Genomic DNA, 26341 nt, shown 5'->3' on the forward strand with positions numbered 1-26341 from the left:
GTGCACACACATGAACACATGAGATGAGGCACACAGAAGGCTACATTAAGAACTGACCAAATTAAGGACTTCGAGAATTTTCTTTGTCTTTCATTCCTGATTTAAGTATTTGCCTAACTCCATAGTGAGGATTAAAATACACTTACATTGGGCCAGACTGCACCCAAAGTCTGTAGGTGAAGTGAACTACTAGATAGCCAGAATCAGAACAATTTTTATGAAGAGAATTGTTGCACAGTATCGGTCCTCCTAAATATTGAATGCAGTGCAAAATGATGTAATGACTTTCCCCTTTCTTTAGAAACTGTATTGGCTGATGCAATGAATTCTTCCATTCATTTTTGTTTCCAAACCACATACAGAATTTCATCATGTAGGGTTTGAGTCTTTCCCTTGCTAGTATTGTTCTGGCTGTAAACTCTGTGAAAACATCGCCAAACTCTGAAGCAAGTTTCGTTCTCATAAACTGATTTCCACATCTCTTGTTACTCATTCAACCCTTTGAACACAAACTGTCAACTTTGCCATAATGGACTTTGACAAGTCTTCTATTTATTTATCTTTTGTAGTCCTCCAAAGCCTGGTCCAATGTTTACTCCAAAGAAAGTAATTCATTTAATGGGATTTATCTTCCACTAGTCCTATCTAGTAAAAGAATGTGAGTGTAGGATTGGTGTGGCTGTGCTCTTACTCCATTATTAGCATAGCCCAGTCCAGTGTGGTGCAATCAAGGGAAGATCTAGGGCTTCTCCACACTTTAACTGGACCTGTAGTTTGGTCATATTGTGTACTGATTAAGTCCCCTGGGAAAGGGTACCTATAGCCCTCCAGATGTTGCTGGACTATGACCACTATCACCCTTGATTATTGACCATGCTGGCTTGGGCTGATGGGATTTGGAGTCCAACAACCTTTGGAAGATTAGTTTTCCCATCCCTGATCGATAGACTTCCCTCCAGTCTCGCAGAGTGCCAAAACAGAGGATAAAGAAAGTTCAAAAAATTACGACAGCCTGTGTGCATGTGTTTGCTCTCTTCCATTGTTCTTTAATGCCAAATCAAGCGAAAATCATGCAGAAAATGGCTCTTCTTAATTAGTTGCCGCATCTGAGGTTTGAACATGGAGATATATAATTTTTTTCTTTTGGCCTTCCTTGCCTGTGGAAACAAAGCCGGAAGAGCAACATGAACAGGAAAGAGAATCATGATTTTTGGGTCCAAATTACACTAAATACATCTCTTCAAGCTGTGTGAATCTTTTATTAAATGTAATAGCAGCTGAAGGGGACATTCCAGTCAGGTGTGCGAATGCTGGAGTGAGGGAGAGTTTGAACCTGCTGTGATCACAACCCCACCCCACCCCACCCCACCCCGTGATTTGCAGCAAGTTCGAAGTTTCCTTTGGCTCCAATAAAGACTTCCCTCCTGATGTGAACAGCAGCTTTTGGAGGGGTGCTTTTTCATTAGGGCTGTGGTTAGAGATAAAGAGTTAAAATTCCCCTCTCATTCCTGAAAGTCACAAGCCTCATTGCAGCTGTTGGGCCTTAACCTAAACAGCATTGCCTCCTCCTGGCAAGCCTACTAGTGAGGGCAGTTATACAGCAATCTGTGAAATGCATCTGTGAGCTGCCTTCCATTTAAAATCCCCTCCTCTAATAGGCCTTTGTAGGACACTTGCCCCCAAGGGGACTGCCTGAGGGTGCTGGGTGTTGCTACCAGCTCCATTAGCTGCCCTCACTCGCTGAATCATCACCTTGTCATTGTGAGTGGGCTTGCACATTCCTATGACCCTTGTGAGTGAAGCCATCAGGAATCTCATACTCCCATGCAGGGTCACTTAAAAAATTTAAAGGGTCAATTAAAAAAAAGTAATATAAACACCAACAATAGGGAAACACTGGCCTGCGAGTGCTCCAACTGGAGAACAGCCTTTACCAAAGGGTGTCATGGGCTTTGAAGACACTCAAACTCAGGACGCAAGGGAGAAATGTGCTAAGAGGAAGGCACGTTTGGCAAATCCACAACGTGGTCCAACTCCCACGTGGAAACCTATGTCCCCACTGTGGAAGGACGTGTGGATCCAGAATTGGCCTCCACAGTCACTTACGGACTCATTGTTTCAAACCATGTTTATGGAAGACAATCTTACTGGGCTACGAGTGATCGCCAAAGATTAACTGCCATATCTATACTCAGAACCTTAGGAAGAAGCAGACATATGCAATATGATTGGCAGGAACAATGAAGCTTCCAGATTGGCCAGGTCTGGTATAAATATTAGGAGCCTAATTTCTGCCTTTGTCTTGACCAATAGGACATTATCATCCACATTATCATGCATTTCAGGCTCCAGCTGTGACCACCCCCTACCCTGATTTCATTTGCCCCTGTAATGGGAAATCACACTCTCCAAATTAAATTTAGTTTTTTCTGGTTGCTCCTCTCCAACAATTCCTCCTGCTGGCCATACGTCGTTCCTACCCACAGTAAGAGCTGTTTGACAGTGGAATTTGCTGCCAAGGAGTGTGGTGGAGTCTCCTTCTTTGGAGGTCTTTAAGCAGAGGCTTGACAGCCATCTTTCAGGAATGCTTTGATGGGTGTTTCCTGCTTGGCAGGGGGTTGGATTGGATGGCCCTTGTGGTCTCTTCCAACTCTATGATTCTATGATTCTTCAGGTATGCAACATGAATGTGTGAAAAGGGCAGTGGGGTTCTGAGTGCGAGCTCCACTTCCAACTACTGAGCCCACACAGAAGACCTTCACAGGCTGAGTTTGAAGGCCTGGAGTGGGCTTCTTACCATTCTCTGCTGGATGCAGTTCAACTGAGAGTTCTGCCTTATCAGCATTCTAAGCACCTTCCTTCAAAGTCATTAGGAGTTCTGTTCAGAGCTCATCACATCTGTCTCAACACAGGAAGATCAAGGCAGCTCACCTATGTGGAACACATGCCCCCATGCACTCCCCCTTCCTCCCGGCACTGCTGAACGCCCAGCTAGAGCTCACATTCACTAAGAATGCCTTTCTCTATACGATAAGTTATACAGGACCATACCTGTGCATATTTTCAGCGTCTTCAATAGTCTCAGGTAAAGCTTTTCCTTTGGTTTCAGGTAAGAGCAGAACCAAGCCACCATCAATGAGACCAATCACAGCTTCAGACACATGGCACAAACAAAAGATCAATGACAGACCACCCTATGTGAAATGATACTAAGGCACTATAACAATTTGTAGGTCGTGCCAATAAGACATTGCTGAACTGTATTAAAGGAAATGGCAGCATGTAGATGCAAGTTCTCTTCCTCTCCCCCCACCTGCAGACTATTTTATGAGTGATCTCATTTTTCTCCAGAATCCTCCTTAGGAGAATCAGCTGCAGTTCATAGGAATTCACTACAGTGAGAATACAGATTAAATGTATCACTTACATTTCAGAGTATCTCTGTATACTCACATCCTTTTTCAAATGTCCAGAGATGATTTCCTCTGAATTTCCTCTGAATGTATCTCAGGGCATTTTTAAAAGGATGTGAGTATGCAGATAATGTGTTCTGAAGCCACTGTTTTCGAAGAGTATCTTTCTGTCACTGAGAGAATGTTTTCAGAATTCTAAGACTGACAGCTCCCACATTTGAACTCTTTCAAGTCCTACTTAGGTGTTTGGTACCCACAGATACCTATTGTGTGAAGCTGCCAGCAGGAATACATGGAACAAGACTCATCCCTTCAACAATGACTCTTGATTGGCTCAGTCTGAAGGGAGTTGATTGGGCAGTTTCCAACATCCACCCTACGGATGCTGAAGCAGCTCCCTCCAGACTGAGCTGATCCCAAGTCAGCTGGGGACACTGCTGGTGCATATGCTGTTGCCACGTATGCAGAAACAAATGCCTGGAAAGGGTTATTCTTGGAGATGCTTAGGCAGGTGGCAGGGCTGTTATCCTGCCAGATTTCAAAAGGGTAGGGCAACTTTGCTCTGCTCCATTCCCTGGCTATTCCTACTGGTTCTATCGTTTGCAACCCTGCCTTTATGCTCCTCCGTAACCCTAATCTCCTTTCTCTGTGCCATTCTAAAACTATCCCTGATTTGCAATGGAGAATAACATTACACAATAATTTGATAAAAATGAATTGTTTAGCAGAATAGCATGATGTGGATTGTTTTTGACAGCAGGAGTTAGGGTTTGTTTTATCATGAGAAAACTACATAAATGTAGCTGTAATGTCTTGCCAAGAAACCTCTGAGGTAAAGGAAGAAATCTAAGCCCAGCTGTCAGAAAAGCAAACACGAGTTCAAGTAGTGTACAGGAGTTGGGTCACCAGGATTCTTTGGATACTTTGTTCAATTATAGGAGCTGCCTGCAGGTTTACTGTCAGTTTCTATCTGATCCTCTTCACCATTAGGTATACCTACCTTAGCTAGGGATATTTGAGTATGAATTTGGAGAATAATGTGGAAAGAGCATGGAACAGACTTATGACTGAATGCATTCAAAAGTGGTATGGATGAGAGCTTGATCTGGCTATGCCTACCTATGGATGCAGGTCCTTCCCCATAATGCCTCAGAGGCAGGACCTGTGGTCCTCCAGATATTTCTGAACCACAACTACCAGCATCCTTGGTCATTGACCAAGCTGGTTGGAAAATGGCATTGCAAAATTAAGAGAACTGTGTATTTCAATGGATGGCTGCATTGGTTTGCATATTGTTTCAGAGTGAAAATTAGCTAGGTTCACATTTAAATTTGATTTCTCTCCCATCTCTAACTGGGGCAGGTGAGAACTGCAGTTTAGTGACATCTGGAGAACCACAGCTCCCTGTCCGAGAATGAATAATCTACCCTCATTCAACATAAAAGAAGTAGTTCATATTCTTACCAAAGACAACAAGTGGAAGTTCATGCCAGACATCTGCCAGCCTGTAGACAATGAATGGAGTTATGATCCCACCAATATCACACATTGAAGAGCAGACAAGAACACCAAGATTCCTGTAAAAATAAATGTGGAAGCCATTATTTATATGAGTGGAGAATCTAATATCACCCCCTTTGCCCAGTTACCCTAGTGCCCCAGAGATCCAGCCACTTGTGGAAAATAGAAATTAAAGCAGGTCAAACACTCTCATTAAAAGGTAAAGGGACCCCTGACCATTAGGTCCAGTCGTGTCCGACTCTGGGGTTGCAGCGCTCATCTCACTTTACTGGCCAAGGGAGCCGGAGTACAGCTTCCAGGTCATGTGGTCAGCATGACTAAGCCGCTTCTGGCAAACCAGAGCAGCGCATGGAAACGCCGTTTACCTTTCCGCCAGAGTGGTACCTATTTATCTACTTGCACTTTGACATGCTTTCAAACTGCTAGGTGGGCAAGGGCAGGGACCGAGCAATGGGAGCTCACCCCGTCGTGGGGATTCAAACTTCCAACCTTCTGATTGGCAAGCCCTAGGCTCAGTGGTTTAGACCACAGCGCCACCCGTGTCATTAAAAGCTATTAAATTCACATTCCATGCTAGCTCCTACTTATTTATCATGTTTTCTTGAGGATTTTTAAAGAGTTGTTTTATTTCTGTTTGTACTTTTTTTTTTTACTTCATAACTGCAAGACAGGCATCTTGAGTATTTTTAAAAGAAAATTGTCTACAGATATGTTCATTAATAAATAAACTTTCACAATTTTTTCACCAGCTTATGAAAAGCAACAGATAATATCATTGCACCCGCAGCCTAAGTAGAGAGCTCTGCATTTTACTGTCAACTGGTCCTTTTGACAAAGGGACACCAGCCCATCCTATAGTATCAGAAGATGGCTCACTCACCTGAGGAAAGTTGGGTATAGTTCTGCATTGACTAAGCAAATCATTTCATAGCACATTGTAATTCCCATCCTGCCTATGCAAGCAGCAGTCATTTTAAGCCAATAGAGATCTGAAAAGACATTGCACACACTGTTGAGAAGCCGAAAGCTTTTGCGGCTTCTTAGGTTTTCTCTGCAAAATTGGTATTAAAAGTTACATCTTCTTAGAAATTGTATTTCATGGGGCAAATACTGCACACGATACTTTTGTGTTTGTGGCACCTGGTCTTTGTCAGGAAGTAATGAATCAACATTCACAGGTACACAAACACACAGAAAAAATGAATTAGAAATGGAGTTGCCCTGTGTATTTGCAAGATGAAACCTTGAATGGATGCCGTTATGGGAAGACCATCTCAATATGTAGCCAGCATTCTTGAGATTGGTGCAAACCAGTTAACAGAAATGACTGCCATAGGGTTTTCTTATCTGAACGTTGGGTATATAGAAGTGAAGAGCACCTACACACAATGCCCTGCAGCAGGGTGAAGTCATACTTGATATAGAGAGCTTAGGGATAGAGATACTGCAACCTGCCAGATATTGTTGGATTCATTCCTCACTGAGTTGTAGTCCAGCAACCAGGGCTGACCCACCCATGAGGTAAGCTGAAGCAACCGCCTCAGGCAGAAGAATCCACAGAAGCAGATCTGACGTTCAAGGAACACATCGCCCATTGGTGGTGGTGGTGCTGCTGCTGCTGCTGCAGTGGCAGCAATAGCAGTGGCAAGCTCCTTGGAGGCCAGAACTGCTGCCTCCTCAGCAGCCTCCACCCAATGCCACCTCTAGAGTGGCCTCTTGGCAAATAGGAGAAACTGCTGGTCTCCTCCTACCCTTGTTTCCAATGTGAATCTTTATCCCCTCCCCCATTCCCAATGTAGATACCCCCCCTTCTTTTTCCTGATTTAGCTCTTCTTCCCTGGTGGGGGAGTGATGCCATTTTGGTGAACACCTCAGGTGCCAAAATGTCTTGGTTTAGCCTTGCCAGCAAAATCTGAAGGGTCACAGATTCCCTGCCCTTGGGGCATCGATTCTGAGCGCACATATACATTCGGATGACTGGGTTTTGCTGCTAGATTCAGCTACACTCAGGATGAGAAAGAGGGAGCTCAATCCTTCCCCTGTCAGTCATTTTCCTTTCAGAATCCCCACCAAGTTCCCAGTTCCTGTATATTTTGCCCTATATGGAGAAAGCCAGAAAAAAAGAGAGAACATATACTGTAGATCCACTTCAGCGCACAACTTGCTCACCTTCAGGCACTAGGGCTGTAATGAGACAGGCAGCTCCTGCTGCCAGATTTGCTGCAGCCCAGGGATGGCGGCGGCCAATGCGGTCAACTGTGAGTATGAGTATGAAGGCGGCTGGAAATTCAACAAGAGCAGAGTAAAAAAAGTCCAGGTAAATGTTGCCGCCACCAATTCCCATGTGCATGATGAGGCCCTGATACAGCACAGAGCTTGTGAACCTAGACAAAAAAACAGAGGCCAGGTGAAGCCAGGCTCTTCCTTCGGTTGGGGTTGTTTTTTTGTTTCTCATAGCTCTAGCCAAATATGTAGGGCAGCTTAAAATTAAATATGGAACCTGATTGGAGCTATGTAGGCAGCCCTGAGGAGGACTGGCACAGTGGAAAGTGCTTGTGGACCAACCAATGATGCTAATTAAAGAGTTCCATCGAGTCCTTTAGGAGTTGCATGTGGATGGGTGGGGCTAGGGGAGAGGGGAGGAGATTGTGCCCTAGAAATTTAATGATTTAGAGAAATTGCTTCAATAGAAAGTTTTGCAAGGACTTTCCTTACCAAGAGTACATCAAGATGAGGGTGTGTTTCCTTATCTGTGGTGTTCTCACCAGGTCCAGAAATAAAGGGATTGGTTTGTCACCCATTTCTTCCTCAGACTGAAGATCCTAGAAGGGCAAACAAGCAATGTTTGTATCATTGGGGCATTGGGGGGGGCGCAGGAAAATGGATCATAGACTTGTAGGGTTGGAAGGGATTCTGAGGGTCACCTAGTACAACCCCTGCAAAGCAGGAAGGAATCTAAACAAAATGAATGGAGCTTGAAAGTTTCCAGTCATAGCTGCAGGGATTCTTGTAAAACCTTAATGGGTGAAGCAGCTATAAAAAAATCACATGTGCAGCTTGATTTTAGATATAACCGTCAAACCACAGTGGGCTAAGAAGACAATTATTCTACAGGAAGTTCTAGTTCCCTGACTTATCAGGGAGCCATGTTTGCAGCCCTGTGCTGGTTCAGGGTGGGAAGTGACCAGTGTCTTTATTCTCTTCTGTGGCCCAATGGCATCTCACATCCTTTGGGCAGCCATGTGGGAGGGTGGGGCAGAACCAGCCACGGGGGAGCCAGTGATTGGACCTGTGAGTTTTTGTCTACCTCTTAATAACTTGTGATGGTGGGAGAGGTATTGAGCTGAATCTTTAGGAAGCAGGGACAGGGGAGGGGCACTCTGCTCCATGCAATCAAGAGATCCCCTTTATGAGGGTGGCATGTCCTGTCCAGAAGCCCAGTTAGGGATTGACAGGCCATAGCACATAGTGGCTCAGGGCCATCCCAGCATCAGCCAACCCCATCTATTGGTCGACAGCATATCAGCCAGTACTCAGCCTAGTTGATTAACAGATCCATGCTCATGCCTTTGCCTTTTCTCCCATAATCAATAAAGTTGTGGCCTATTTTACTCCAACACCTGGCTCCTTGTTATTGTTGTGTATTGATTCAAGGGTTATCATATCTGTATTACTATTGTCTGTATTCACATTAGGGGAAAGTAACTGCCTTCCTGTTCCAGAAGGAACAGCTACTATTGGTTCATTCAAGTTGCTGCATTTGGATCTTCAGTCTTATTGGTTCCCACCAAAAGGCAGCTTTGTGATTGCTTGAGATTGTTCCCTCCAAAATGTATCCTCTACTGTCCCTATAAATGTAGCTTCCCTCTCCTCAGTTCCCCAGCCTTGTTTACTTGAATAAAGAGTGTTACATGAAGAAGCTGTCTCCTGCCTGCTATGTCAGAGAGCTGAAGTCACTTGCTGAATCACTATCCCCACGCTACAACAGTTATTCTCCACTTATCACCCCTCCCAGCTTCATTGCATTTGGGACCAGAATTGGTTTTGAAGTTTACAAACACTTCCATGTTTCCCGTATTCAGGCTTGCCAAAATGGCCTCTGTTTGGATTTCTGACCCATATACAAACTGCGTTGGCGTGCCTTATGTAACTTTGAAGGCAAAATGGGTCGGGTTACCTGCATAGAGGGAGGCAGCTTCTTCCGGTTTCCCTTGGCAATGCGTTTAATAATTTTCAGGGCTTTGTCATTTTCCTGTTGGGCTATCAGCCACCTTGGAGACTCCGGAAGGCACCTAGAACAGCAAGAAATGGGGCATTATTAGATGGTAGCAAAATGCATGACACTGTAAAAACATTACTAGTAAAGAAAAAAGGGATAAGGCCATATGGAAGTTGGCCTGAGTTGCATGAGACATTTGAAATGAGGACTGTCACCTCCATGCCAAATATCCTACACTGTGAGTTCTCTTTTACATGGTAAAATGCTGGATACCAGTCCCAGTGGCCAGCCAGATCAGGCACTGGTCAAGGGCCCAGGGGCTCAAAAGCATCCCTCACACTAACCTTACCCAGCTGAGTCAACATACTCCAATGCACCATCCTCCTTGCTTGGTTTGGTGGTGAGCATGAAGCAGTGGCTCTCTTGAATGGAAGAAGAGGAAGAAAAATACTGTGTTGGGAGCTGATGTGTTTGTGTGTTGGGTGTCATGTGGAGGAGTGGGGGCCCTCTAGCAGCATCATGCCAAAGGCCTCCTGGAATTGAACATCGGCCCTGTTGGGTACCTTCCAATATATCTAGCTAAGCTTCCATGCTGGCATTATACAGATGCCTTGACTTTTTTGGCTGTAATGGAAATCTTGCTTACCAGTAATACAGCAAGAAGAAGAAGTTTGGCAAGGTAACGGCCAGTTGTAGCCATCTCCAGTGAGGAATTGCATAAGCAACAGCCGTAAGCACAAGGAGTCCAAAGGTAAAGGCTACCTGGTAAACAATGCCGACGGTTCTTCTGTAGCTCAGGCCAACAAATTCTGTGACTTTTTGAGGGTAGAGAAACTTCATTAACATAAGCAAATGGGTGCGGGAAATGATCTGAAAACGGCTCACGCTAGATCTTCCATCTATCAAGCCATCTTGAACTTCATATATTTCAAATCTTAGTAGATTCCCACATCCCATCCCACCTCCCTGCCGACTAGCCAGGGAAACTCTTGATCGACAACTCCCATCAGCCTCAACCGACACAGCTGTTGTTGAAAGCCACTGTCATGTCTAGCCCTGACCTGGTACCAGATAGGGAGTCCTCAAAGGATGAACCAGACCCCCCCCCACACACACACAGTGTGAAGACCTTAAGGTGCAGTGTGAAGACCTTAAGGTGCATGGGAACCAGAGCTGAGAGATGCATATCCCTTTAAATTTTCTCCATGGGGAGATCTTCCAAAGAACCTCTGGAGCTGTGAGAGGTGGCAGTGGACCCACCACCACCCAGTCCTTGAGAATGCCTGTGCCAAAAGCTCTGGGTCCAAGCCAAAAAGTAACAACATAGCATGCATCTACAGACCCAGGGTATCATGCAGCTTTTCTTCTGAGTAAGGACTTTCCTCATGAGTAAGCAATCCCTGAAGTGCTTGAACTACCAGAAGCTGAAGTGAGGGTGTGGTCTAGGAGGCTGTCAGGAACTGGCAAGACAACAGAGAAGAGGAAGAGGAGGAACAGGATCCTGGCAAGAGGTGTAGCCAAGACTGGGACACACCGGGGTAAGCTGGGAATGGGAAAGGAGAGGTTGGTGTAGGAAATACTCATGGAGTAACAGAGGTTGACGAGGAGATGGGGTGAGTGCACAGGAACCAGAGCAGCAGGGCGCATCACCAGAGCCAGAGGGGCCCCTGTCTCCACGAACACAGCAGGCTCTGAGGCATAGGGAGCAGCAGGTGGGGTGCTCTAGGAGGCTGAGGCAGACAAAGACCCACAGCCCAGCTCCCTAGCTGGCCAGGTGAGGCTTATTAGCCCTGGGAGGTTTGTGATTCCTCAGATGGAATAGGATTGGTATAGGTGAGGGTCACATGCTTCTTCAAGCCCAGATGCTGCAATCAACATGTAAAGTACAAAAGGGAGCTGATGTGAGGTGTCTTCTCAACTGCCCATGTTGACAAACCTCAGCTGGGATGCTGCACGACCTTGGACACAGGGATTGACCCTGCTGCCAGGTAGGCCAGGGGTTCATGCCAGAGTATATAAGGACTCCCTCTTGAGTCTTCTAGTTGCTGGGTTTTTTGTTTTTGTTTTGATGAGGCTGGGTTGTGTGCTCTGCTGTATTCTACCTTGCCTCATCTTCTTGATGCTCGCCTTTCCTCTGGATCATGGTTTGGGCCTAGACTGATTCTCTGTACTTTTGATTTGTCTGGATTTATGTTGCGCCTGTCATCCTGACCTTGTTGCTGACTGAGAGAACACCCACAGGAGTATGACGGATGCTTGTAGATCTTTCAAAGCTAAGCTTATACAGAGTGATTGGGAGCAGTGCTATTTTTCTAGAAAAGAGGTGCCAGAACTCATCACGAACACCTCCCTTGTTCTCTTAGCATGCCAATTCTAAGAACTGAGTTCCCGTGGGTTCTGGATGGAAGAAAGCCTTGACTGGAAGTATATTTCTATTTAGAAATCAAAAGCATCCAATCATTTGTTGATCTCTCAGGACCCAAGAGATCAACTGAGAGACTGATAATATTCTAAGGTTGCAACCTTATCAGTTCCATCAAATCACTGGAAATTCCTGTTGTCCCTAGGAAAAAAGTGAATGAGCATGAGATCTCTTGATTGGAGGCAGGAGGGAGCCTTTTCAAGCCCGATGTGGAATTGCCAAGGATTGAACCTGGGACCTTCTGCATGCAAAGTGGATGGGTCTACCCAGGGACGTCTTAGCCATTGAGGCTACTGGTGCAAGGTGCCACGGCCTGAGGAGAGCGCCTGCACTGCTCTCGCCCACCTCTTCTAGGGCTGCGGACATGGGGAGGCCATCCCTGGATGGTAGCGCCGCACCGCCGCTTCGGCCAAGCAGGCGGAGGCAGAGGTGGAGCACAGCTGGCAGTGCCCCTACCCGCCCCTCTGCGCCCTCCAGCTGCCTTCTGTACCTGGCCCTGCCCAGAGGAGCACGAGTTTGGCGTCCCCACCCACCACTCCGCACCCTCTGGCTGCCCGTTGCGCCAGGGCGCTGGATTTACTTAAGACGCCCTGGGTCTACCACTGAGGTATGAACCTTCTTCAAGTTTAATCCCTATTGCATTAATTCTCAGAAGAGATAACTAAGGAGCCTTACTCAGGATGTAGCCTGTTAGCCAACCCCCTTTGCTAACCAATCCTTGGATCAAGCGGAAAACCACTGTCCACGTGTAGCTAGGTGCAAAAGCCATGAGAACACCAGAAATGGAATTTATTAAGATGGTGATTAACAGACACCATTTACGCCCAAACCTGTGGAGAAAAATGACAATTGTCAATATTATACATTTAAAGAGGCGAGAGGGGCATGTGGACATGTGGAACTGCTTCACACTGCAGCAGTCCGCTGGTCCATGTAACTCTGAATTGTCTACTCTGATTCTGAGCAGTTCTCTAGGGCTGCAGACAAGGATCTCTCCCAGCTCACATGGTGATTGAAGCTGGGGCCTTCTGCATGCAAAGAATATGTTCTGCTGTGGAACTATAAAAATAAGCTAAATTACTATTGGGCAAAGCTAAAAAAGAATTTATTTTGTTCATTAAATTTATCTTTTATTTTAGGATTGAATAGATTAAAGATTATAGAATCATAGAGTTGGAAGGGACCACGAGGATTATCTAGTCCAACCCCCTGTAATGCAGGAATATTTTGCCCAATGTGGGGCTTGAACCCACGGCCCTCAGATTAAGAGCCTCATGCTCTACCACCTGAGCTTTCACTATAAACAATGCTTATGAAGCAGCTTTTCCACATCTTCACCAATTAACAATGTTAACAAGTATGATTTCCTATAAAATCTGCAGCCCTGGTACCTCTTGGGATCAGAGTGCCACATAATTAACTTGTCTTGAAACTGCCATTGAATTTAACAGGACTTGCTTCTAAACAGAATAGTTAGGGTTGTGCTGTAAACCAGCTGTTAATGGTGTGCACATACAAGAGTTCAAGTTTCTTGGGACATCACCAGACAAAATGAAGGGAGCCAATTCTCATATGCAGCTGAGGCCAGTAATCGGTTCAGATATTTTAGCCAGCTCATTGAAGTTCAGTTAAAAACAATATTTTTCCAGCAAAGCTATGCTGCATTCTTATATAGCCTGTGGCTATACAACAATAAATACTCCAATTGTATATATAAAATTTGACCTACCTGTCTGCCATGTATCCAATGCTTATGGAACCAACAAAAAATCCCACATTCACACATGATTGAAACAAGTCCAGTTTCCAGGCATCTTCACACACCAGGTTAAACTAAAACAAAACACATCCTGGTCAGAGACAATGCAAAAATAAAATAACATTCCATGCCTTGAGTGAGATTTCAAGATAACTGTAATTCCAAATCATTTGAAGAGCATCTCTCAGGACTATTTCATTCTAAAGTGTATGGCCATTTCAACTACCACCCTCCAACATCCCCATACACAAGCAATAACTTAAGCAGAGTGGCTTTTTTGAGTAGGAGTTATGCTTGCTAATTTTAAAACATTTCAATGCCACCGCTATATCACTGTCAGTATGCAAGGCAGTGAACAAGCATAAAGTGAAAGAACACCATTAAAAATAACAATTAAAAATCAGATATGCAAACCATTAACAAACAAAGAGGAGCAAAAAGCTTTCAAAAAATAGGCTGGAGAACTTGGTTCCTAGTGAAATCAATGTCATGACCAATTTTTCACATTGAGTTCAATGGGACCTAAGTGCAACTAGCTTAAACTTGGAACAAGCTTAATGTTAATAGCATTGTTGAAATCAGTCCTGAAAACAATTGCCATGGGTGAGGGGCTTAAGAACTATTCACAGCAAGTAATATTAAATTGCCCACCAAATGAACTGGGCAGACTTTGCTTAGTGCCTATTTGGTAAATACCAACGGTGCCAGGCATAAATGCCTTGGGGGAAAGAGTTTCACAGTTGGGAAGCATCTATAGATGGGGAATCATAGCTCAGCAGCAGAGCACATGCTTCTGCATTCAGAAAGCCCCTGCTTTGATCCTTGCCAAATGCCATTTCCAGGTAGGGCTGAGAGAGACTTCTGCTTGAGACTGAAGATTTGCTGCCAGTCCAAGCAGACAATGCTGACTCGGTAGAAGACAGATTCCTGTGTTCCAGAAGCCCTTCACTCTAGCAGCTATTGCTGTTGGCAATGACACTCAATGAAGGACCTCCAAGGACTCTCTAAGCTGCCGAGCAGACTCATACAGATCCTTTTAGGGTTCAGCTGTTAATGTTGGTAGTGCCTTCTAGAAAACAGCTGCTTGCTTCTTACCTCAGTCACGATGGATGATCCTGGGAAATCATAAAGCCAGCCATCTTGGCATGCAGTGAGAGGAATACTGCTTCTGTTCCTGTAAGTAGTGGGAAAATCTAGTGGATTTATGCAGCTCAGCTCAGTTGCGTTCCAGTCGACATCATATCTCTTGCACTGGCTAGTGAAAGTATCCCCATTTGGAAGGGTGTAATTCAGCTCTTCCTCAAGACTCCAGTCACAACGGTTACTTAACTGGGCAACTCCAGGACTCCGGCAGTGGTGCTCTGGTATAAAACCCAGGAAAACAATGCCAACATAGATGGGTGTGAAGGCAGCAGAGAGCAAACACAGCACAAAAAAGGCCCTTTTCTGGTACAAGTCAAACTCTCCAATGTGCTCTAAAATGTCATCTAAGGTTGGCATTCTTGCATTTGAGGCACCTCATTGAAAGTAACAATCTCATGTGTGCCTCTCAGCATTTTGTTGGCAGCAAAGCTGTTTAAAATAACAGCATGTAATCGGGCCAAAAGTCGCAGGGAAGCAGCTATTTCACTTTGTAAATTGACAAACCATGCATCACAGTCTAACGGGCTATTTCACACAATATCTTAATTCTCTTTATGATGTCTCACACATTCTGCTGGCCGGTTGACTGATTATTCCATGTTATCCAGCCTGGGAACATTATGTTCATTAAGAAAACTGCATCTCTATTGATCAGCTCTTAGAGGCCATGACAGCTAAACTATAATATTGTAATATAACCAATACTTATTCAATCCAACCAAAATTCAGGGTTATTTCTCACTATCCCTTATATATGCGAGAGCCACTATTTCAGTTAGCATGTATTGTCTCATTTAGCCATCAAGTCTATAGCACCCAAACCTTGTGTTGGGAAATAACTGGGAGATACCAGTTAATCCTGAAGTCCTACATGCATGTGGAGCTACTACTACAACAACAACAAAATGGCTGACTGCCTGAATTCAAAAAATGTGCAGGGCTTGACTCACTCTTTAGCCAAAACAGCCCCCAGCAGAGCTTAAAACCCAATGTATGCAAAACGTGGGAAATATAGGTTATTATACAGTGGTACCTCTGGTTACGAACTTAATTCATTCCGGAGGTCCGTTCTTAACCTGAAACTGTTCTTAACCTGAGGTACCACTTTAGCTAATGGGGCCTCCTGCTGCCGGCACGCCGCCAGCGCACGATTTCTGTTCTCATCCTGGGGCAAAGTTCTTAACCTGAGGTACTACTACTGGATTAGTGGAGTTTGTAACCCGAAGTGTTTGTAACCCAAGGTGTTTGTAAACCGAGGTACCACTGTACCTTTAAATTCTCAGTATTAACCACATACAGTCCTCCCCTCTCTACATCTCTTGGAGTGAAGAGACCACAAACTTTAGTCATCACAGGTCTCACTCTTGCATTGTTCAATGCTATAGCAGAAACAACACAGCCAAGGTATTCTTGGTTACAAAATATAAAATTTAGTCTCAAACATGTGGTCCCAGCCTCAGACATGTGCTCAGCTACATGGTTCAAACAGGAGGAGGGGAGAGAAGGGAACAGGAAACTGGCACTATTTCCTCTCTCCACAAAGGTGAGGGGTGTGACCTAGACATGCCTTCTCTAGAAATTTACAGCTCTGTGGTCCTTAACCCCTTCATTTACTAACTAGCATAAATATGCATTGTTGGTTTGACTGCAAAAACTCCCACAAAGCCTAGTTAGGATGAAGGCACTATCAAGCTGAGTGGTAGAGGAGAGGCCACGTGGTACTTCAGTCAACTTAGCTTTCCCAAGTTTTTCCTCTCCCACCTGCTAGCAACCACCCTCATCAGGCTGCAGCAGGATGGAGGGAAGAGAAGCTGGACCACCCTATTGGTACAACTGAGAGACCAGGAACTTTTGGCTCCTCCTCTCCTTGATCTGTTTCTATTTCAACTGGTTACTATAAAAGCTTTGTAATTAGGAACTAGTGCCTGCGTTTGTTTGTTTCCCCCTGTTTTCTCCCAGTCCTTTTTCCTTCTGTGCAGTGTCCTTTAGTCTGTAACCCTGAGGGGAGAGACTGTCTTATAACCAATCACTGTAAGCTGCACTGGCTGCCTCTTCAGCTAAAGAGAGGGGTAAACGTGCCTTAAGCAAAAAGAAGGAAGATGCATTTTGCAAGTGAGCTCATAAAGATGGAGGTATGGGATCAAGTGTATTTCTAATGAAAATAGGAAGCTGCTTCCAACCATCATACCTGTGGTCCATCTTGCCCTACTCTAAGTGGTATCACCCCTTTGGGGTCTTGGGTTATTTTCAGATGTGGATTTTGTTGTGTTAGTTTTTCCTGGTTACAATGCTCATGGTTTTGTCTAGATTTCTGGTGTTCCTTTTGTGCTGCGGTACCTGTTGAGGCCGAGAGGGGGATCTTGTCATGTGAGGAGTCCAGGATCTCCATACACACTGCCCAGGCTTGCTCCCAGGGGAGGTCACTTCAGTGCTTCTAATGCAGTGGTTGAACTTCACCCCTGGAGGCTGATGGGATGGAAGGAAAATAATAGTCATAAAGAGATAAATATCCTGTTGTGTTACTAACACCAATGTAAATCTTGAATTCCATAGTCATGATTCAACAAGGTCCAATGGGACTCTTTTCGGGTTTTTACTTTTATAAGGCAAATGATCCTGAACCTTTGAAGTGGGATTGAACTAAGAATAATATGTAGAAGTTGCAAAACAAACACAGGTATAAAATACCAGATAGCCTTGTATTTCACCTGGCAATTTTAAAATGCTGAGATGTATTTGGAAAAGTTTAAAAACTGAAGAAGGGCCTCTCTTCTTCCTTTTTTAAAACAAGCAAATAAATAAATAAATAAAGATCTCCCAACATGAAGAAATCCTTCCTTGGGGCCACTTCTACTGCTGTATAATCAGTAACCTTTCAGTTTATAAAATGGCATAATTTCACACTTGTGGCAAAGTATGTCACCACACACACGCAAAGTTCACATAAGGACTTTTGGACTCTGAACTTCTGGCACTATAACAGGTCAGTGGAAACTGCACACAGCATATCTGTGGATGAGCTGCTCCATTTCGGATTGTGAGTGGAGACTCAGATGCTTTACTGCCTAAAATAAGCCCTGCACACACAAATTAGCAAATGTGACTTTGATGCTGGATAACCAATGATATTTATGATCTTTACCGTGAGACATCTCAGTGAACCCAAAAAATGTTTTCAAGCTCAAAACTGTCCTGAGACCTGCGGGTATAGGGCGGTACATAATTAAATTAACCATAACAACAACTGCTAGGAACCTGGATAATGGAAATAGTGCCTCTTTCCAAATCCGTAGGGATGGGGGAGAAATTTGATTCAGTTCACACTGAAAGGTGAATTGACCTAATTTGCACTTTCTGAAACAATATGTGAATGGAAACACAGTCATTCTTCAAAATTCACACACCTCTGAATTCTGCAACACACTTTTCCAGCCAAGTAATGAGCACAAAAATGCATATATTATGGCAAAGTGTGCATAAAAATGAATATATTTGGGGAAATAGTGTCTAGACTGCATACTCAGGTACATGATGCTTGTGGCCCAGTGAGGGTCCAACCAGAAATAAGAAGTAGGGGGTTGGTATTGGGTTGAACTAGGCCACAACTTGATTACAGTTGTAAGTAGGTTTGGTCAAGGCATTGGGCATGTGTCTGGTATCAAGTACACCACCTGCTGATTGATAAGTAGGGTGGGGGTTGACCCTGTCGACCCTCACAGGGGGGTTGTCCCCTGACATGTACCAGGTGCTATGTACCAGGGCCACCATTGGGAATGGTACTATAGCCCATTGGTCCCTGTGTGGACTCCCGGACAGAAACACCCCTTCCTGGACTCCTTTAATGGGGTACCTAATCAGCTAAGGATCCAATCCAACATCTTATCCATCAAAGTTGTGACATTTGCTATAAGGTAGGCAAAAACCTGCAGACCGGCCAATTTGTCTGACAATTGTTATTGTAGGCCTACAACTAGTTAAAGCTGTGGTTGTTTTTGCAGTTGTGGTTGTTTTCACAGTTTGGCCAAACTCATATTAGTAGCTTCGAGAACACTGTCCAACCATCTCATCCTCTGTCGTCCCCTTCTCCTTGTGCCCTCCATCTTTCCCAACATCAGGGACTCCCTAGAAAAGACCCTGATGTTGGGAAAGATGGAGGGCACAAGGAGAAGGGGACGACAGAGGATGAGATGGTTGGACAGTGTTCTCGAAGCTACTAACATGAGTTTGGCCAAACTGCGAGAGGTAGTGAAGGATAGGCGTGCCTGGTGTGCTCTGGTCCATGGGGTCACGAAGAGTCGGACACGACTGAACAACAACAACAACAACAGTTTAGTTCTTTCCGGAAGTGCATCTCTGACTCTCATTTACGACAGTAGCAGACAGTTACAGGCATCACAGTGGAGGCTTGGAGATGCAGAGCTGTAATCCATGAAGCCAGACCAGCAGTGGGGAAGAATAAGAGATAAGATGTGAATGTGAGAGATGAAGACTTCACGAGAGAACTAGCAGTAGAGACAACATAAGCAGGTGAGATGGCAGGGATCTGGAGCAGGAAGGAAGGCTAGCAGCAGATATAGAGACAGGAGCCCAGAGCCAAGATCTCATAGGAGTCAGGAATGTGGAGACCAAAGGCTGCGCCAGAGAGCCGTAGCCAAGGTACAAAATGCTCAATGGCAGAAAGCACAACAGCCTCACTGACAGAATAGAATGCTGGCTGGGACTGATGGGAATCGGAGTGCGACAATATCTGGAGGGCTGCAGGTTCCACATCCCTGTTACAACTGATTGGCTTTGCATTTTTTCCCGCTGAATGTAGCCTATAATAGCTAGAATCACTGCACACCCATCAGCCCGAAAAAATGAGAGTCCACAAGACTAGACAGATACAACATATAACAATGGTATGTCCTGGGTTACTTTGAAATAGCAGAGAATTTTCTTCTCAGATAATTAAATCTGATTTTAACACAGAATCACCAATGAAGACTTATGAACTTCACCAGGAGACACATTTACTGGCAAGAAAACTGAAAGGAAAAAAGAGTGTGCAGATGTGCTTTAAAGGATTAAGCAGTACCCATCTTTTCTGAGTTTGAGCAATAATCTGCAAAGAGACTTCTGTACTGTAAGTAAGTAACTGATTACTACTTCTGGAGGCTCACTTGAATAGCTTGCTGACATTGTTCCATCAAGAAATTTAGCCTTCAGACATAGGTTTCTGTGGGTGGTATCCCACTATCTCATTCCATCAGTGCAATGATTTTTGCTTGCACAATAAAACACCCTCACTCACTTCTCCCCATGAGACCTCCTCCCCTCCCCATATCTGTTCCAGAGGGTTGGGAGAAATCCTCATAACAAATTTAGAAGACATGCGGTGGGTGGAGAGGGGAGTTGCATTGCACAAGTGAGCATTCTTGCGCCTCTGGTATGGGATATTTGGATACCACCCAAAATTTGTTGGAAAGAAGCAAGTTTCAAACTATGTGATAAGTAACTTAGCAAATGGAAACATCATATAAAACCCTCTGTTGTCAACCTTGTCTCACCTAATTTATTACCATCAGGGATGACCTAGGTTCAATTCAGATTTCACTGTGCCTGAACATGACCCAATCCTACCAGCTCTATCATTTTGGGGGCAGGAGATTATTGCTCTTTAGTGTTTAGTTTTTAATAAACACAGTTCAAGAGTGACAGATCTAAACACCCTCCGAAATGTAAAAAATAAAACTTGACCTGCCTTTGAAGACATTTTGAACTTCCTTTTCATTAGTAAATCTTGTTTTGATCTAATTATTAAAGTCTGTACTAGTAGGCCCTTAAAACCCATCCCGGGAGCTTTTTCTTTTCCTTTTAAAAGGGATTCAATTATGTGAAATTCTGTTTGTATTCACACAGTTCTTCTTTACAATTATGTTTAGCACAGTATGCAGCTCTTTACCAGCCATCCATCTAGTTTGATTCCCACTGAAGTCATAGCTACCGGTTGGTCTGTTGAGCAACGTGTTATGCAAACCCATCTGTGAACTTCTGGGGGACTTTTGTCCTTTCAGCTAAGAGTTTTGTGCAAGCTTGCCAAGAAGACTTGTTTGCAGCTACCTGAATCCAATTAGAATGTTCCCTTCCCCAGTTAGCTTAATTGGAAAGCTAGCATCAGGCCAAATCCTTCTTTTCAAAACTTGTAGTGAAAAGGTATGTAGTTAGAGGGATGAGAAGAAAAAGATTTTCAATGCCACCTTTGAACATTTGCCTGTACTTGGTTTTTGTGTGTGTTTGTTCGCAGCTTAATAATGTTGTCTCTCATTTTCAGTGACTTGGGAAGTGTTTTCACCATCCATCATTTGCCTTCTAGAATGTCCCACTGTTCTGCTCTCAGCAAGAAATGGTGAGAAACTACAGCTTTTGCAGACAAATCAACACCTTTGCCCTGCAGCCACAAACACTTTCATTTCTAAGATTTATACCATCTTGCAGTGCCACACAAGCACACGTAAAAACTAGCCATATATTTAAATGATACATACTTCCTTGGCTCTGAGTTTCCTGTAGACTGGGCATATTTCCCCCCCCCCCAAATAATATTTATTGTATTTTCAAAAAAGAAAAAGAAAAAAAAACATCTACAAATACACACTAACAACAACAAACAACATAACACAATAAAAAAGAAAAACATCAAAAAATAAACCCAAAAAGAAAAAATACATCATCATACTAAAAATAACTCCATTTTCTTATCATCTTTTACGGACTTCCTCCTGTTTCCCCTTATTTGCGTCCCCTTATTTGCGTCCCTGGGCATAATTTTGAAGGGAAAAATAGGGTGTGAGTGTGAATCTACCACACACTCATTTTTAAGACAGGGAAAAGTGATACGTGCTTATACAAGAGGAAATTCGCCTTTTGGTAGTTACTCTAAAGACAAGAATTTTTTGTTTGGGGTTCTAAAATATCATCCAAAATGTCAATGATTTCACTTTAGATTTAGATGAGTAAACACTGCCGTTGCATTTGATAATTATCAGAGCTATCCACACAACAATTTGACTTTAGGCCTATCCTTCTTAGCATCTGCAGGATGTTTATTTCCTGAAAGAGGAACCACTTGACCCCTCCTTCAATCCATGGCTGCCCTGATGGCCTTAGCTCATATACAGAGAGCAACTGACCACTAGCGGCATGACAAACTCTGGGGAAAGCGGGCTTTGCACTCTTGTTCTCCAGATCCATTTCAGTGATCAAGCTGTCTTCCCACTGAGGAGACCCAGCCCCATCTGAAATGGATCTGCAGGCCACATTTTTTTCTGTCAAGGACTGGTTAATCGGTTGAGGGCAGCTCAGCCCTCTTGGTGGGGCCAGAGCCTGAAGTTAGCAGGGTCAAAGCCAAAGGTGGGTGAGGCTTCCCCTTTTCTCTTTCTCTCTGCCGCTAATTTTTCTCAATTTCTCCTCCAGCTTTGCCACCATTTCCCCACATGAAATTAGGCCAATAGCCATGTGAAATTGGGCTGAGGGCCACAGCTTGCCCACCTGTGCTCCACAGCATCTCCCAAGCCCCTCAGGCCCTGCAGTGTCCTAGCCTTGCTGGTCTTCCTCCTTTCAGCTGCTGCTTATATATCTGTCTTCTCTTAATGTGGAAGCAGGGAAAAGGAGCAATAAGAACATTTGCAAGCCTTATCCTCTTCGTCTTGGAGCTTGTGCTGTTTAGGCCCAGAGGAAAAAGCAAGCAAATGGGTCGTGGTCATGGGAAGGTGATTTGGGCATATAACGTGGAAGGTATCCATTGAGTGCATATCGCTCAAAAAGCCCTCCCAAACCCAGAACTGGCAATAGTGGTAGGTGCCAAATGTAGCTTGAAATATGCACCCCTAAATTCAACATCATGGAGTGATGGAGGGGCAGAAGGGCATTAGGGCCTTTACGGATCCAGTTGCCTGAGGCAGTCATCTCACCTTGCCTCGTGTTTGGGCCAACTTGGCCCACAAGTAGGACAAGGGACCAAGTTACCCAATGGACCGCCTTCTTCCATATAACCCTACCCAAGAGATCTTCCACAGAGACCTATGTGCCACAGGACCTTTTGTGTAGCAGCCTCCTACCTCTGAAAATCCCTTCCCTGGGAGATTTAATGGCCCCATTGTTGTTTGTGGTTAGGAGAGCAGTTAAAACTTTTATCTTTAATCAGACTTTAATCAGAGGACTCCTAGATATTTCAGCTGCTATTGTTTTCTTATTGTCTGCTGTCTTTCGTTTTGTTTTTACAAGCTTTCATTGTATGCCACTCTGATCTCCTTGGGGAGGAAGGACAGGATATACATGATACTAACTAAATAAATAGCTTTTGCACATTCTACAAAGGGTCCACAAAAGGAGAGAGTGCTTGCCTGCTTGGTCTTACACAACAGAGTTTGTTATGTTTTATGATGTGTGTTGGGGGAGAGGAGATAAATCAAATGAATTTACGTAAAATAGTAAGTTCAGCGGCTTTTTTCGCTTGTGGAATTTCTCCCACAGAGCTGAAATCAGCATGACTGAGTGTTTTGAAAAAAGAAGGGCATAGGCTCAGGAAAAGGCATTCAGGGACAATTGAATGAGATTTATAGAGGGAGCACTAAATCCCTAAAATTTGAATGCACATTCAATGCACCCCTGACCTATTGCTACCCATCAGTGAACATAAGAACAGCCTTCTGGATCAGGCCAGTGGCCCATCCTGTTCTCGCTGTGGTCAACCAGATGCCCATGGGAAGCCTGTAAGCAGGATTTGAGCAGTAGAGCACTCTCTCCTCATGTGATTTCCAGCGCCTGTGATGTGTGCTATACAGTCAGGATGGTTAAGGATAATTATGCTTATATAGAAAATGTACCTCCTTTGCCAAGTCCTTGCACCTTCAGTTTCCAGCAAATATAGTCTACTAATAATAGAGGAAGCTACCCTGAAGATGGCTACATGTTCCAACCAGGATCAGAGGCAACATTCCTCTGAATACCAGTTGCTTGGAAATAGCCGCCGCAGCCACCGAGGACTATTGCTTCATTTCCTGTTTGTGAGCTTCCATGGGGAATCTGGTTGGCCACTGTGAGAAACAAGATACTGCACTACATAAACAGCTATAAGGGCTCTTCTTATGTTCTTAGATGAGCCTCATGACATCAACATGGAAGCACTGATGGATGCTGACTGATCTCTTCTGGAACTATTCATTTGAGCTCTCTCTGTGTGTAGGGGGTAGTCTAGATCAAGCTGTCCACTCTGTCTTGCTTCTCTTGTGGATTGCTATGTGAGTTCAAATGCTGACTGTGTTCTACCTGCCCTGTCGGAGACAGTATGCCTTTGATTACCAGTTGCTGGGAACTGAAAGTAAGGACAGGGCTCTTGTACTCAAGTCATGCTTACGGGCTTCTCATAGGCTTCCAGTTGGCCATTGGGAGAACAGGATGCTGGACCAGATGGGCTTTTGGCCCGATCCAACACAGCTCTTATATTCTTATGTTTTAAAGCTATATCAGAACTGATCTCTCACCCTTTGTTGAGTTACGCTGCAACTCAATCAGCTTGATCTACATGAGGCATGCTTTTTGCATGAGTAATGTTTCGAGAAACAGTATGTATGCTTTTGCTAATTCTGCCACATGAAAATATTGTGTACTGAGTACAGCCTCCAGGTGAAGGGCCATAGCTCAGCTGTACAGTACGTGTCTTGCATGTATAAGCCCCTAGGTTCAAGCCATGGCTTCTCCAGGTGTCTCTAGTTTCAATCCCAGACATCTCTAGATAGGGCTGGGAAAAGCTGTCTGCAACCTTGGAGAGATGCTGTCAGTTTCCAAGGGATGGGGATTGCGTTTACACCAGAGTTTATGATAGAGATGTACAGCCTGTGGTTCTCCAGATGTTGTTGGACTACAACTGCCATCATCCCTGGCCTTTCGCCATCCTGTCTGGGGCTGATGGGAGAACACCTGGAAGGCCAAAGCTTCTTTAACCCAGAGCTAAATGTACCAATAATATCACATGATACTTCTTGTGTTACACATTTGCCCTAAAATGTAAAAAAACAACCAGAGACTGTATGCTGGTGCCTTGAATAAGACTAATGTCTGTGCTTGGGAATGTGTACATTTTAAATCAATACAGACAATTGCTGTGACATTTCCAGTCTCTGTGGCTTCTTGCTTTGTGTTAATCTAGTGGCAGTGTATTGGGAAGACATATGGGATTTTTGTATTCAATGGAACTGTTAATGTTCATGGATCATTCCTTTCCATGGTCAGCAATGGGATCTGGATCGTGACCTACAGGATTTGCTAGCATAAGAACTTGTATGAATCCTGTAATCTTTACTACAATATCTTAATCCCAATTTCTGGAAAATCTATTTATGAGAATTAAGATTTACAGAAGGAATAACAAAGAATGAGAACATCTTAGTACTGTATACCAATGGGAAGTGGGTGAAAACATCTGCTTTGGACAGAATAGATACATCTAGATTAATTATCTGAGTTCTTATATGGTCTTTGCTCCCACCATTTTGACCCAGTCAGTCACTCAGATCCTTTTTATCATGTTCCATTTCCAGCATATGCTGTCCAGCTGAGTCACTTAACTCCAGTGCTGAACACAAATCTAAACAAAATTAATCAGTTATGCCTCAGAGAACATGTCCTTTTCTGGAATTATAAAGTGCGACTCTATCAGGAATGCATTGTAGTTGTCATTTATGTCCTCCAGATTATTAGAAGAAATTGCAATGATGGGATTCATGTGGTAGGTCTATTCTCGTAGGGCTTTTACAGATTTAAAAGTCAGGTTTCATTATTAATGTTAACACTGTGTATCCCAACATCCTGAGCTGATGTGATGAAAGGGGTGGCAGCCTTTTCTGAAGGAAACTGTCCACCCACTGTTTAGCCTTCCTTCCTGCAAACCATATATTGGTAACCTCATAATTAAACTACTGGAAAGCACTGGATGTGGGGCTTGGAAGCTGCAACTATCCCAAAATTTAGATGCTAGGAGGCTAAGTGGAACACTCAGCTTTATACAAATTACACCAATGTTGAAAGATCTGTTACTGGCTGCTTATTAGCCATGAAACCAAAGTCAAGGTTTCGTTGTTGACATTTCAAGACCTAGCAGCCTGGGACCAAGATACCTGTTGGATGTTCCACAACCTGCCTTCTTGCTGTAATGCCTTTGCTACAGTAATTTGTGAGCCAGAAACAATAATCACCTTTAAAAGCTTCTTTAAAAACTTACATGTTTCTGGATGTGCAAAGAGAAATAAAAGTGTGAAAAGTAGCAGCCAAAAGCTGTAATATAACAGTATGATCCTAATCCTTGTGTACTCAAAATAGGGATGAGCAAGTATATCAGTTTGGTTTCTTGTTTTTCCAGTCTACTTCATATTTCCTCATCTATTTGTGGATTTTTAAAATAAAAAAATCCTCACGAAAATTCATGAGCGTTTTAGTGTGAATTTTTCCTAACATTTGCATGCAATTTTGCTTAACATACACAAAGCAATTTGCAAAGCAATTTTCTCTAACAGAATTTGTTTCTCTATTATTTTCACAAATGTATGCATTTTTATGCACACTTTGCTCAAGTATGTACTTTTTTATACCTGTTACTTGGCTAAAGAACCGTACTGCAAAATTCAGAGAAGTGTTGAGTTCTAAGGTTGGCTCTTTTTTCCTGTTTCCTATCCCCCTCCCCTCAGAAAGTGCAAATTAGGTAAGTTTGTCTTTAAATGCAAACTGAATCAAATTTCTTCTCCATCCCTTACTCAGACATAAGTCATACTGAATTCAAGGGAGCTTATTCCCAGGTAAGTGGGGCTAGTAAAGGTAAAGGGACCCCT

General features: G+C 43.8%; 1 protein-coding gene and 1 long non-coding RNA gene across 3 annotated transcripts; one reads left to right on the forward strand and one right to left on the reverse strand.

The window, feature by feature from the left end:
• Positions 1–1017: 1017 nt before the first annotated feature.
• On the reverse strand, positions 1018–14889 carry LOC117043909 (solute carrier family 22 member 2-like). Of its 2 annotated transcripts, XM_033144114.1 has the most exons (11): positions 14430–14889; positions 13305–13408; positions 12251–12405; positions 9800–9968; positions 9112–9226; positions 7650–7756; positions 7104–7318; positions 5815–5923; positions 4878–4990; positions 3052–3151; positions 1018–1157 (listed from the first exon to the last, which is right to left on the reverse strand). In XM_033144114.1, exons 1-11 carry the CDS (start codon positions 14832–14834, stop codon positions 1094–1096), a joined length of 1656 nt encoding a protein of 551 aa, XP_033000005.1. In that variant the 5' UTR covers positions 14835–14889; the 3' UTR covers positions 1018–1093. The 2 variants fall into 2 exon arrangements, with proteins under 2 accessions (XP_033000005.1, XP_033000006.1); XM_033144115.1 differs by lacking the exons at positions 9800–9968; positions 12251–12405.
• LOC117043910 lies at positions 10889–26318 on the forward strand. The gene is made up of 4 exons (XR_004426251.1): positions 10889–11141; positions 19449–19606; positions 20791–20865; positions 26271–26318. It is a non-coding gene; the product is annotated as an uncharacterized LOC117043910 (long non-coding RNA).
• The last annotated feature ends 23 nt before the right edge of the window (positions 26319–26341 follow it).

The sequence above is a fragment of the Lacerta agilis genome, chromosome 3 (genome assembly GCF_009819535.1).
Source record: "Lacerta agilis isolate rLacAgi1 chromosome 3, rLacAgi1.pri, whole genome shotgun sequence".
NCBI lineage: Eukaryota > Metazoa > Chordata > Lepidosauria > Squamata > Lacertidae > Lacerta > Lacerta agilis.

What these genes read in the sequence shown, in the direction of transcription:
- LOC117043909 (XM_033144114.1), bottom strand. Translation starts at nt 14,834, where the DNA reads ATGCCAACCTTAGATGACATTTTAGAGCACATTGGAGAGTTTGACTTG. An exon ending in ATTGGATACATGGCAGACAG is followed by an intron (nt 12,406 to 13,304) that starts GTAGGTCAAATT and finishes TTTTCTCCACAG; the next exon opens with GTTTGGGCGTAAATGGTGTC. An exon ending in ACTTCCACTTGTTGTCTTTG is followed by an intron (nt 3,152 to 4,877) that starts GTAAGAATATGA and finishes ATGTGTCTGAAG; the next exon opens with CTGTGATTGGTCTCATTGAT.